A 13553-nucleotide genomic window follows, 5' to 3' on the forward strand; every position below is an offset into this window, starting at 1 on the left:
CAGGAGGATTTAGAACAGCAACATACGAACATATTTTCTTCTTTTGCAAAACTGGGGGGAAAGAAAAAAAAAAAACCCAAAGAAAAACCATAACTTTTCTACTTCTAAGAGTTCACAAACGAGGAAGTAAAACAATGCCCATCACAACATGGGTCTGGCATTGCTAGAATGGAGCCCAGCACAGTGAAAACAACGGCCAGCATAGCAAATACGCAAAGTCTAACAAAGTCCTCTATAACATTTGCAATGTGAGTAACAGCCAAACTTTCCTTCTCCCTTGCTCCGTCTGTGAAAACAGATGGTTCATTCAACTTTATTTTAAGAATTCTATTTCCACTGAACCACAGCTGTATCCACTATTCAAAGTAGCATGTCTGGCTCACATTTCTATGCTCTAATATAATTACTCTTTTATCTCATGAAATTACACAATATTCATTTAACTCTGTATTGAGAAAGTCTATGAGTATATTTGGGATATAAATTACAAGACCAGGAGAAGAATCTTTGGCAACAGAATCATTTCATTGAAAACAATTCTGTTTCTGTAGTAAACATATAGCACCTGACATTGGAATGAAAGTGGAGGAAAATCATGTAGACTGACATTAAAGAATTAAAGACTATATGACTACTGATGAATAATGTTTTTCCTCCTACTCTGCCTATGTTTAACATGCACACAGCTAAGTGGCACTGTTACTCCTGCTTTCTTTCCACCTAAGGACATGGAAAACATCGTGGCAAAGAACTTAAAAGTAAGTATTAAATTAATTGCTGGCTGAAGTATAGAAGTATTAAAATGTATATTATCAATTATTCCATCTAAATGAACACCCTAGATCTACGCTGGAACAGTGGCTAACTTCACAACTGTTTCAATATTTGTTTCTTTAAGTGAGTGTACCTATTCTAAGCCAAACATGCCTTCAAAACCAGAAGTTTCTCCAGTTTATTTATATGGGGCTCATGGACTATACCTTGTAAAAGGGACCGAGATGAGGACCTGCTCTGGTAAGATAAAAATGTTGCCAATGCAAATTACCTCCAGAAATCAAACCTTCTTACTGGCTCAAAACCTGAACCATTTCAGTGATACTTCTCTCCACAATGAGCTAAACACAGACAACTGACTGAAAGTTTCAGCCAAAAATATCAATTTTAGTAACTATACAACATAGTGAAAATAAGGCCTTAAAATTCAAAAGATTAAACTGTTGGGTTCTGGGCTGGATTCCACTCACTCCACTTGTAATACCTAACAGATGAGTAGGCACATTTATCAACAGCCAACTGTAACTCACTCTCTTCTACAATTCTTAGATGAATATGCATCCCTAAAAAGCCAGGCCTTAATAAAATGTTTAAATCATTAAAAACAGTCTAGCATTCTGTTCCCCCAGAATTTACTTTTGCTTACAAGACAATAGCAATGTTTCTCTAGGTCCCTGTTTGTAATGTTGTGATCCCAACAGCATAGATGTAATCTGATTAAATCAATGGATCCTCTCCCAGTAAATCTGCTAGGCATGGACAATGGCCCCATGAGGTCCCTGCAAGGATATAATGCAGATTCAGCAAGCTGTCTTGAGTTAACAAGACCATCGTTTTGACAAACAAAATTAAGTCCACTCTAATTATAATTACCTTGAAAACAAGTAAGTTAAAACTGATTATATTTACCATGATGAATAATGCCATTCTCTAATAAAGCTTGGCCGAGATGAACACCTTCTTCAGATTTGTGTATCTCTCCAATTTCCAACAACCAGGACACAAATTCACTGAATTAAAAACAGATACAAAAACCAAACTTTAAATATCATACCACCACATCTACTACATTTTCCTCTCAGTTACTTGGATTTCTTACTAGCCTAGTAAGTGATTCTTAAGCCTAATGATCTTCAGAATGCCATACCCCCTTTAAAAAAACTATTCATTTCAACTTTTCTATTATTTCGACGTAAATACATATGGTTTCCCTTGAAACGTCTTTACTGTTCAGAAGTTTTACCTTTGCACATAGTGCACCATTAGCAAGTTTGCTGACGATGCCAAACTGGGAGGTGCTGCTAACTGTCTTGAGGGACAAGCAGACTTCCAGAAGGATCTAGATAGATTGGAGCATTGGACAATGATTAATGGGATTAAATTTTAAAAGTCCAAATGCCAGATTCTGCACCTAGGATGGAGTAATGCTGACCACAAGTATAAACTGGGAGAGGAGTGGCTGGAGAGCAGCCCTGAAGAATGGGATGGGGGGTGCTGGTTGGCAGCAGGCTCAATATGAGTCAGCAGTGTGTCCTGGCAGCCAAGAGGGCAAACTGCATCCTGGGGTGCATCAAACACATACAACCAGCTGGTCAAAAGAGGCGATTATCCCGCTCTGTTCAGTGTTGGTGCAGCCTCACCTTGAGTACTGTGTGCAGTTGTGGGCCTCACAATTTCAGGAGGATGTGAAGGTCCTTGAATGCGTCCAGAGGAGGGCAACAAAGCTGGTGAAAGGGCTGCAAGGAATGGCCTATGAGGAGCAGCTAAGGACTTTGGCCTTGTCTAGTCTGGAGAAAAGGAGGCTGCGGGGCGACCTCAGTGCTCTCTACAGCTTCCTGAGGGGAAGCAGAGAGGGAGGTGCTGAGCTCTTCTCCCTGGCATCCAGTGATAGGATGTGTGGGAATGGTTCAAAGCTCTACCAGGGGAGGCTTAGACTAGACATTAGGAAGCATTTCTTTACTGAGAGGGTGGTCAAACACTGGAACAGGCTTCCTAGAGAGGTGGTCAATGCCCCAAGCCTATCAGTTTTTAAGAGGCATTTGGTCAATGCCCTTAAAAAGAAGCTTTAACTTTTGGTCAGCCCTAAAGTGGTCAAACAGTTGGACTAGATGATCACTGTAGGTCCCTTCCAACTGAAAATATTTTACTCTATTTTGTTACCATGTTTTCTGGGATTTCCTCAAGTAGAATAGCCACATGTGACCAGACTGTCAAATATAAGGAAATCCCAGGCATACCTACTGCACCTGCCCAGGGCAGATATGCCATGAAGCCAGAACATAATCACAGTATGACAGAACAGTAGGCCTGTTACTTTCGTGTCAGACACATGGACATCCTCCGCATATACACAAAGTATATAGTGTATATGCGGGAAATGCCTGGCTTGTTTCACAATAAACCTGATGCAGTTCAGAGACGTCAAATTTATAGCACATGAGATATTTGTATGTGTGTTACAAATCAAAAGAACAGTATAGTGAGGTAGCGTAACACTCACATTCATGGTTTTTAGCTGGTGACCAAGGGACCAGCAAAAGCATACTTCAAAAGGTTCCACTTCAAAGGCAGCATAGAAAAAAGGCCATTTGATGGTAGGTTTAAATGTTTCACACATGGCTCCTCACCATGAGTGTATTCTTTACCTGCTTCCAACAACTTCACTGCGGGAACATGATTCAGCCACAGCTCAAATCATTAATCTTAACCCCGGTTTCAATTCACATCAGCTATGTGACTTCTGACACCACATGAAAATCTCCCAAGTTTCATTTCCACTTTTGAACACAGTGGTGAGTATCTTCACTACAATGTGTTTGTGTAAAACAGTCACTGTACTTTATAAAAATACTTTCCATACTTAACTGTCTTACGGTCAAATGAAATAAGTGATAACTCCTCTGCCCCCCAAACTAATTTTTGTCATATACACATTTTTAGGGTCCCTATTGCTTTCTCTTCCTCTTGCATTCAGTCTTCTTAAGCCATAGATATAATAGACATTATAAAGATCCTCGTGAAAATAGGGATAAATTTTTAAACATGTAAAATTTATTTACTAACTCCGTCCCTGACATTCACACAAGAGGAGGACTGAAACAGTTTTAGAGACAGAGATTTTTTAAGTGGAATAAAGCAAATTTGATAGTCCAGACTAGGCATTTTGGAGACAAAATGCATTAAACAGGTTGGGAATTATTTCTTTAAAGAAACTGTTTTATTTGATGCATTTTCTTGTTTTCAACATGCCTTTGCAGCCTTGTCCCTTTAATAAAGCTATTTTGGAGTACAAGTACACATACATAAATTTCAGGCAGAACAATTTACATTTTGGCTAAATTCTGGGAGGCAAGTTGGCCTAACAGACATTGCAAATAAAGTCTGGTTTCCACAGGATCCCAGAGAAGATTTAAAGTGTTCTTTTAGCTGGTTAAATTCATGCTACAAAATGCATGTAATACCTTCCAAGAAAGCATTTGGGGAAAGTGGTTAACTTCCTCTTCCTGTCTTTGATGAGATTCCCTTGTTTGCACATCATTTTGTACAGTCTTTCTCCTTGCTCAGAGATCATCATCCAAGTGTCCTGTTCCATGCCCAATTTTAAACCTGCCAAAAATGCATTAATATTCTATGAAGTGATATTGCCATTATATTTCAGTATCTTCCCCAAAATACAGAAGCAATACCAATATTTTACATACAAAAAAAAAAGGAAAGGAACCGTTTTCCATTATTTTTCTCACAGTCAAGATTAAACCATGAACATCTGATCTTCATAAAGCATAATCAAATTATATCATTATCATAGTGAATTTAAACTGCTACTATATCAACATCACCATTGATACTGCAGTAATAAATACTAATGCTGTGATTTTCAGACTTCAGTCTATGAACAATTGCAAGGGAGTCGTCAAGCGCTCACAAGTTTAAAAGGGCCTTGGTTTTGCTCTTACCATGTCATAATAAAAATGTTTTCACTTAAAGGAAACTTTTTCAAATTTCCAATTAATAGTAACTAGTTATGTCATACATTTGTTAGTTTCACATAAGATTAATTCCACAAAAGCATATGAACAGCTTGATTTTTATTTGCTTCGGAATTTTTTCAATAACAGAAAGCTATCAAGGGTTTTATTTCGATATTTCTTATGGGTTTATTTTTTTCCTGTTTTTCTTCTTGAGAAAATGATTACGTTGTCTGAGTAACAGATGATCAAAACCAGTTTTTCTTGAATTATGCATCCTATTGGCCACTCACAGAAGCTTGTGCTTCTAAGGCATACCACAGACCTTCATATCCCATGTGCTTTCTCAATAAACAGTTATAAATTCTGGACAAACCCACACATTTTTGGAATGTCTTGTGTATATGTTCTCAGTTTCTGTTCAGATTTTCACATTTTAAATATTATAACTGTACCTATTCAATTTGAGTAACAGTCTGCCACTTCTTTAATTCTAAGAGTACAGCCATTAAAAAATGTAACTGTCATGAGAAAAAGCTAACAGTGGTACTGGACACAGATACAGCAGTGATGAACCAGATAGTGGTGATGCCACACAGATAAAACCTGATGTATTCCCTGGAAAAGAAAACTTAACCAGTATACTATTTTTGGAGCTTATGGGATGCTGATGCTTTTATTTGTATCGACCCTTTGAATCAAGGCATCATAGCACCACCAGCCTTAGTCACCTTTTAAATAAATTTCTACCTTGCTGAATTGTTACAGGAAAGACCCAAAACTGACAGAAAGGCTTCCTAGCAAAAAGTTTCCAATTCAGCTTGATTTTTTCCTAGCAAGAAAATACAATCTATAAAGTGGTCCTAGTTGATAATTCAATTACAATGGCTGGAAACCCTGCTAAACTACTTTATTCAGGGCATGCTCTGCCTTTTGCTCAGCTTCTGCTGTATGGATTCCAAATAAAAGTATAGGTTGAGTTTCCCTAAGTACACTGAATATCCCAACATGAATAGCCCAGCAAGCCCCAGCTACGTGGCTCACTCAAGCTGTATTTCCATGCCTCACTCCTGGTCCACATGCTTTTATTTACCCAGCCTGAAGATCACTGTGATCTGCCATACTGTGTGAGATGTGGGGGTTACACCACCACTACGAAGAAATGCACTGGCATGCACAACACAACCAGAGGGAGTCACTCACATGAGCCTCGCTCCTAGCCCAAGAGATTTGGGAAATGTGTTCACTTGAGTTAGTTCATCTCAGACTCGCCAAGGAGCTAAAACACTGTTCTCACATGTGCAGTCACTTAGTCTTCAGTGTAATTGCCTACATATATACACACATGAACAGGCTCCATGCCTTATTAAGTAAACATAAAATTAAAGCATCTTTATGTTCACAGTGAATGGGAAAGTGTGATAGCTACATTTAGATGTAGTATTTGAATTCTAAAAAGATAGCTGTTTGGTTCTAGAGTCATTTGGCAACTTGACTGCAATTAAGTTGATGTATTCGGCTTTGCAAGAGGCGTTTATACAGATATTTTGAAAAAATATCACTGCTGGAGGAGATGGATAAATTTATAAGTTGATAGAGTAACAGAGATATTTAAGAAATGTTTTTGAAGATTCTGTGTTGCAAACTGAGTCTAAGCGTGTACCAAATTCTCTCCTATATCTTTCATGGTTGTCTCCTTGGTGGCAAACACACTGAGAACACCAGGAGCTGAAAAGTTCCCCGAATCATAAGATGCTAAAATCCTAAGACATGGCTTGACTTTGAAAGGGCTCCCTCAGACCTCATTCAGTCTTGGAAAGATTTAGGTCAAACTCACCTCTACAACCACCTGCTAATAGAATAGTGTGAAACAGTATGGATACATCAACATAAAATACTCCTACTTACTCCTTCTATTTCTTACCTAAAGGTATGAAGAGTCTAAGGGAGCCAAGTAACCTAACAGTGGAGTAGAATTTGTTAAAAACCTTTTTAGCCAGTTCCAGACAAGACCCTATACAGAAGCAGACAAACCTGGTTTTTGTTGTATTTGATACCATCTCTACCACGTTGCTTTTTCATTTGCTATTTTAAAAATGTTTTTAGACCTCTAAGGCATCTTTTTAGCTTTTCTACTATTAATTCCTGATGGCACTATTAATTAGCCACTGCTCAGACACCCTAGTTGAAACTCTGGTCCTACAGCAGATGTTCTACAAAAATCCAGTATTCAACTTTAAAAGACCAAAGAAAGTATTGGTAGTCTCCATTTACAACGGAGGCACAAAACAACAGCTACTACAACAGGTGATGGAAAAATCTACGCAGACCAGGAAAAGAATCCCAGATCTAACTACAAGGTCATATTTTCTTTCAATACCAAGGCTCCAAACATCATTACTGATTAGGATATTTCAGCTTGCAAATAAAATTAGCTCCAAAAGATGATGACGCGTCATCTTTCCCTGGTTCTACTTTGTGCAGGGTTCACCTTGAATTCATGAGGTTATTCGTGGTCACTTTTGAGATCAGAATTATATTTCATCCAAGTATTCTTCCGCCTTAATTCAGTTATTCAAAAAAGATAGTTGTTTGCCAACAGTGATTTCATACTTTCTTGGGTAGGGGAAAATACATCAAAGATGGGGTTGTAGGTATATTCTGTACCATTTCATGTTGGGATCATCTGCATGAAGATCCAACATAGAAGACCTGCTCATTTCAGTGATTCAATGTCCAGCCACAAAAGGGAATCAATGCATGCAAATCCCAAAAGGCATTTAGGACAAACCCTCATATACCACAAATCATAATACTTCACAGGACTCAATGAAATTATGACAATTTATACTAGTTGAGGATAAGCTATTAAAAAATAGATTAAATCATCTTCCCATTTCCAAACCAGCATTCACTACCAGCATACAGGATTCAAGCCATTATGCCTTTCCCAGTACGTTTGATTTATTTTTTCCAAGCTTGTAGTCATAAACCTTCAGCTGAACCTGACACCAAAAGTTTTCCTAACAGCTGGTTTTGCTTTATATCTGAACATAAAAAAACAGTATGTCTCTCTGGCACAGCAACATAAGGAAGTTTATTAACCTACCTTTTCTTCTCTCTCGCTCTTTCAAAATAGCTTCCAGCCACTCTTGCTTCTCTTCAGGGGTTTTTGCCATGCATACAAACCATTTGTTCTTTGCTGTGTTGTGGATCTTCCAGCCATTTATAACAGTGTGACCACTGCTGTGATAGTCAGCTGGGAATAAATAAAATGGCTTAAAAAGCATCAACTCTTAAAAAAGCAATAGTTGTTATAATTATTAAGAACTCTTATCATCATACATAAAGTTCAGGAAATACAGAAGAATAGAAACAAATCTGAAGTTATCTGTGCCGCTTGTGAACTATGTTATAACTTAATAAGCTGGACTTCTAACTTTTAGTGAATAATGTCCTTTTTAAAATGTAACAGAGAATTGCCTAGCATATGGAAGAAGGTATAAGCTTGACAGTAGAACAGGCAGAGTCCTATTAAAAGAACAGATCATGGTAGCTGGAGTACTTTTGTTTTTGTTAAACTGTAATAAATAATTCCTTAAAAAGCAGCACTGTGGTTTTGCCCCTGAAATTACTCAGAGCTGCTGTGCTGATTGAATGATTTACTATTACTTTTTAAAATGGACTAAATATACAGGGCAAAAATACAACTTCTGTTTGATGAGTAAGCAAACCATAGATTTGATGTATCTTTACTGGTTACCTGAATAACTATATGTATATTCACTTAGTTGTTTACACAAACTGAAATATAGTACAAAATTTCCTATGATTTCAAAAGATGTGTTAACCAAATGCATCATTTTTTCAATGTTTCTAACAACCCTATGTTCAGTGTGTACACTGTGGGAGAGAGGTGGCAATTGCTGATGTTCTTAGATATCTAGAACTTCTGACTCCTAATTTGTCAACTGCTATGCTATAAAAAGCGATTTACTACTTATTACTCTTTCTTTACTTATGTAACATTTGATTTTAACATGCTAGTCCATAAACCTTTTTCAGAAATTAGCTAAACAGACTTCCTCTCCAAAACTAACACCCTTGAATATCCCTCACTAGAATTACATGGATTTCCTGGGGGGAAGTAAGTGAGGCGTAAGTGTCCCATGATAACAAATACAATTTTTGCATAAAAATACAGATTAAAACTAGCACTCACAACTATTGTACAAAACATTTAAAAAATCAAAAGGTCAGCATTCTCTCACCATGAACTTTCCGCAAGAGGCAAGAAACTCCTGGGGCCAGCCCTGAACTACTACAATAACTACAGAGCTTTTTACTTTGTAAATACTTTTTCATAATTCAGCCCTGTTTTGTATAATGAGATGGATTTTTCCAAAACTGAAACACTTGCTGAAATGCTCGCTAAGTTTTATCATAAATCTCAGCAGACATGTTAGTATCCTTTCAATAACTCTGCATCTTAATTAGATGGAAAGCAGCCAAGCTTTGTATACTGGGCTGGGAAATGTCAGGAACTAGTAGAAAATCATGAGACTGATGGCTAATTTCTAAATCAACAAAACTTTCTAGTACTTAGTGTATAAGAAAGTGCAAGCAAGTCTATGACAGGGGAAAAAAACCAAAGATATTTTTTAACATCATGTTTATACCACTTCCCTATTTATCATATTTCTATTCACATTACCTACACATAATATCCTTTGTCCCTTTAAAACCATTGTTTCTTGAAAGCTAGCCATCGTATCATTCATGCACTGTCAGAAAATCAGAGTCAAAAGTCAGGGAAAAGAAAGAAGCCTCAGACAGCAGCTCTCAGCTGACAGACGGCAGCTCTTCAGAGATCAGAGGCAGCAGCACTACAGAGGAAGGAAGGTTAAGGTCCCTTTGTATTATTTAAGCATATACGATAAACCTTGCAATGTGGCACTAGCTGTGCTTTTTCATTTATTTATTGACAGGTTAATACATATAAAACTACACAGTGCTATTTTTCCTGTGGTGTTTGTTACCATATATCTATCATCATGTCACCCACGTTATGGAGGGAAATATTATGATCTCTAATGCAGTGAACTGTAGCAGTTAAAATTATGGCAAAAAAAAAAAAAAAGATGGCTCAGACTCAGAAATGGATTTAGATCCTCCCATTTTACTTTGCACAGAAATTTGGTGTCACCTTACTACTTTAATACAGAAAAAATGGTTCATCCAGCCACTTGAATATCTCAATGTAGAGATGACATTTTAAACATGCAGCTTCCTTGGCATCTGAAGGTCTGCAGTGCCGGCAGTTTGACCACATTTATCTCACACCACTACAAGCTCACTGAATTCTGCAAAAAGCCCCATCACCTAGCCAGGTACTAAGACTGCCTCATGTATACAGATGGCAATGAGTTCAGGCAGAGGGAAATGGGTAGCTGTTGCCCAATTTTGCAATAACAACCCACTCCTGTGATGCCCAATTCGACTCCAACCTCTGCCTTTAACTGCAGCACCCCTGCTTTCTCTTTTGCTCCCCATGTTCCCCATGTCTTCGATCCTCCAAGGCTCCTGTGAGCAATTTGTTCTCCCCCATACACCCATGCTCGTAGTCTCCTGAAGAGCGTTTCATCCCATATAAACTCCTACCTTTTTTGGACTGGCTATTGGACAAAACTGGTCAAGAGCTGCAGGCGTGCTGGCCAGCCAGCCAAGAGGTATGCATGTTCTGACTGGCCAGCTGCACAGGATATATGCACACTCTTCACATCAAGGCAATCACAGCTGCCAGTCAGCCTAAACAAATGTTTTGCAAACCTGACATAATGGATACAGAAGGAAGAAGAGCATGAGACTTCAAGTTGCTCCGTGCAAAGTCTGAGCAAGCATGCTTAACAAACTGTTAAGCCTCCAACCTCCCAAGAAAAGGTGATGAAAGATGACATCATCTTCTAATGATACTTAGTAATACATTAAAGCTTGTAATTTGAACTGTAATATATTGTTCAAAATTCAAGACTCCAACCTTTGAGAGGTGCCTAGCAAGCAATTTGTTACAGCCATATACATTAGAACTTCTTTCTTCCCTTTAAAAAATGAACAGAAGTCTCTGTGTTAAAGTACTTCTAAGTTTCTCACACTCTAGGTTCTTAGCAGCACTGAAGCTCAGAAACACCAAGAAAATAACTGCTGCATAATACCAATTCCCTTCCTTCTCTGTATAATTTTTGATGCAGTCTGTGGTTACTATTAGCATGTAGTGTTTTTTCTCTTTCATGCCTCATTTCAAGACAACAGGGGACAGTACTAAGACAGTATAAGCAAACATAAATCTGGTATTTCCTAAGTCTGAAGTGCTAGTTTTCATGAACTAAATAACATTCATTTAATGGCTGGTGAATGCCTTTAGAAATATAGTTTTCTCTCAAAATTGAATTTTTAAAACTGAATACAGAAAAACACAATACCATGATAATATATCCACCTTTCTAATACTTGCAAGTGGTTGTGTAGCCACATTATTTAAAGAAAACAAACAGTCTGCCCTGATAAGTAATACGCATTCCACTTTAATCAGAGCAATCAAAAAAAGGCAGAGTGCTTCATGATGCTGAAACAAAAAAAAGCTTACAGCAATTGTACTGCTCAGCCAAGGCCTAATTTCATCAAAGAAAAATTGCTTTTCAGAAAAAGCTTTGTTAATTTCTGTAGGAATGTCATTAGCATGACAATAAACCACACTGGGAATCTCTTTTCCTATTTCTATGCTTCTACTTAGAAACAAGGAAGACCACATTCCTACATCTATCGATGCTGAGAGCAAACACTCAGTTACCCTGTTTCCTGGAGCCTATGGTTCCTCATACCATGTGAGCCGAGGATCCCAAAATCTACAGTAAAGAACTGTGGAAGTAAAATCTGACTCAAACGTTTAACATCTATAAGGAGGCCCATGAGAAAGAGTCCTGCATAAATATGAATGTATAAGGACTCTGCACTCAGAGCTTGCATTCTAAATTAAGAATTACAGAAAGTGATAGGTAATAGATGATTACGGAGAATAAAATAATACAATACCAAAAAAAGCACCTGCAAAGCTAATGTGAATGAGGCTCAGACGATGAGATTACTATACTCGGGGATGAGATGAGACAAAAAGAATGCAGGAGAATAGTACTGGGTTACAGTTCAAACATGGATGACTACAGGGGATGAGAAACAAGGCATCTGGGTGCAACAAATGAGAACAGTACGGAAACCAAAAAGGAGTAAGGTTAAAGAAGGGCATCATGATCTGAGTGAAAGAAAAAGTATCAGTGTAAGGAGAGGTAATACACTTCAGACTACAAGGAAGGAAAACAGGGTTTGTTTAGGTTTTTTTTTTAAAAAAAAAGAGGGGCAGGGAGTGGCAAGAAAAGGGCAGAAAAGTGTCACATGCCAGGGAAATAACACAGACACTTCCATATTTCAAAGAGAGCCACAGAAAGGAGGGATGAAATAGCATTAATTACAAGAAAAAATTTATTTTAGGATATTGGGCAAACTGAAATGGAGAAGACAGGAAATGTGGGGATATGGAGAAAAAAAAAACAGGTAAGAATAATCTAGAAATGAAAATAACCAAACCATTAACTGATGTCTCAGAAGTGTGGAAAGGAGGACAGATTTTAGAAACATTGCATATATAAAAGTGATAAGATTTGATATGGCTCAGGAGGGCAAGTGGGAAGGAAGCATGATAGCCTCCAGTCGTGTGTGCAAGGCTATAGGAAATGGGGATGGAAGCAAAATTTCCTGTGGCTGGAGGAAATTAGACTACTGGTGTCTGCAGCAGAGAGGAAGACGATTTGTGCTTAGCCGAATTAGTTCTTGAAGATTATTCACTGAGGACGAAAACAAATGGGCAGGAACGAAAATGAATGGTGTGAAAGAGATCAAGGACTGGATCACTAGAACAAGCAAATGAAGAAAAGTAGGACAGGTCTGAGAAATACAGGAGAGTCATGGAAGGAGGAAGGAAGGAAGAAAGGAAGAAATATTTGCTAAAGGCAACACTAAAAGCATGGCAATATGTGGGATCGGAACCAGAGAGAGAAAAAAGTTACAGAATTCTTGGAATTTTCATCAGGAATAAGATGGTGAATATAAGCCTCTGTGGCCACAGTAACCCCGAGAGTTATAAGTAAAGAGATGCCGTCTTAGAAAGTGACATAATAGAAACAGGAAAACTGTCTTTTATTTCTAAAGCATATATAAGGAAGATGAAGGAAAATAAATGAAAGTTAGTCAAATAATTCATGACAAAAGACTGAAATACTCAAATGTCTTTTTTGCATAAGCAAAGCGCTAACTGAGATTTCATACAAATAAAGCTAACAATTGGGCAGGAATACAGGACAGAAAAAGGAAATAGCAGGATATAGAATATTGGACAAATTATATTCAAGTCATTGAGGCTTGATGAAATTCACTGTAGTATACCCATGGATATTTGTAACCCACTAACTAAATCAGTGGGCCTGGTGAAGGACATAGCCTGATGTCAAGTAGTTCTTACACAAAATGTCTGGTAAACAAGAGAACGAATCAAGTGTGATGACACAGTGCTCTACCTTATGTTCAGCATTTTCCTTTAGTTTTATCAAGAGCTTAAATGGTTCAGTAATAACATTGTTTGTTCATAGAACCAAGGCAAGAAGCATTTCAAGAGCTTCAGGGAACAAGACAGGAATTCTGAATGCTTAATAAATTGTCGGAATAGTAGGAAAAAATTCAGTACAGAAAAGAAAGTAATTATTA

General features: G+C 37.7%; 1 protein-coding gene across 2 annotated transcripts in view; it reads right to left on the minus strand.

Annotated features, from left to right (window-relative positions):
• Positions 1 to 13553, minus strand: part of PREX2 (phosphatidylinositol-3,4,5-trisphosphate dependent Rac exchange factor 2) — a 189175-nt gene that overhangs the window by 104564 nt on the left and 71058 nt on the right. For both annotated transcript variants that reach the window (XM_064442581.1, XM_064442582.1), the window contains exons 9-11: positions 7852 to 8001; positions 4236 to 4380; positions 1684 to 1784 (exon numbers count right to left, since the gene is read on the minus strand). In XM_064442581.1, the coding sequence (XP_064298651.1) occupies positions 1684 to 1784; positions 4236 to 4380; positions 7852 to 8001 (396 nt within the window). The remainder of the gene's footprint in view (positions 1 to 1683; positions 1785 to 4235; positions 4381 to 7851; positions 8002 to 13553) is intronic.

This window comes from Phalacrocorax carbo, chromosome 2 (assembly GCF_963921805.1).
Source record: "Phalacrocorax carbo chromosome 2, bPhaCar2.1, whole genome shotgun sequence".
NCBI lineage: Eukaryota > Metazoa > Chordata > Aves > Suliformes > Phalacrocoracidae > Phalacrocorax > Phalacrocorax carbo.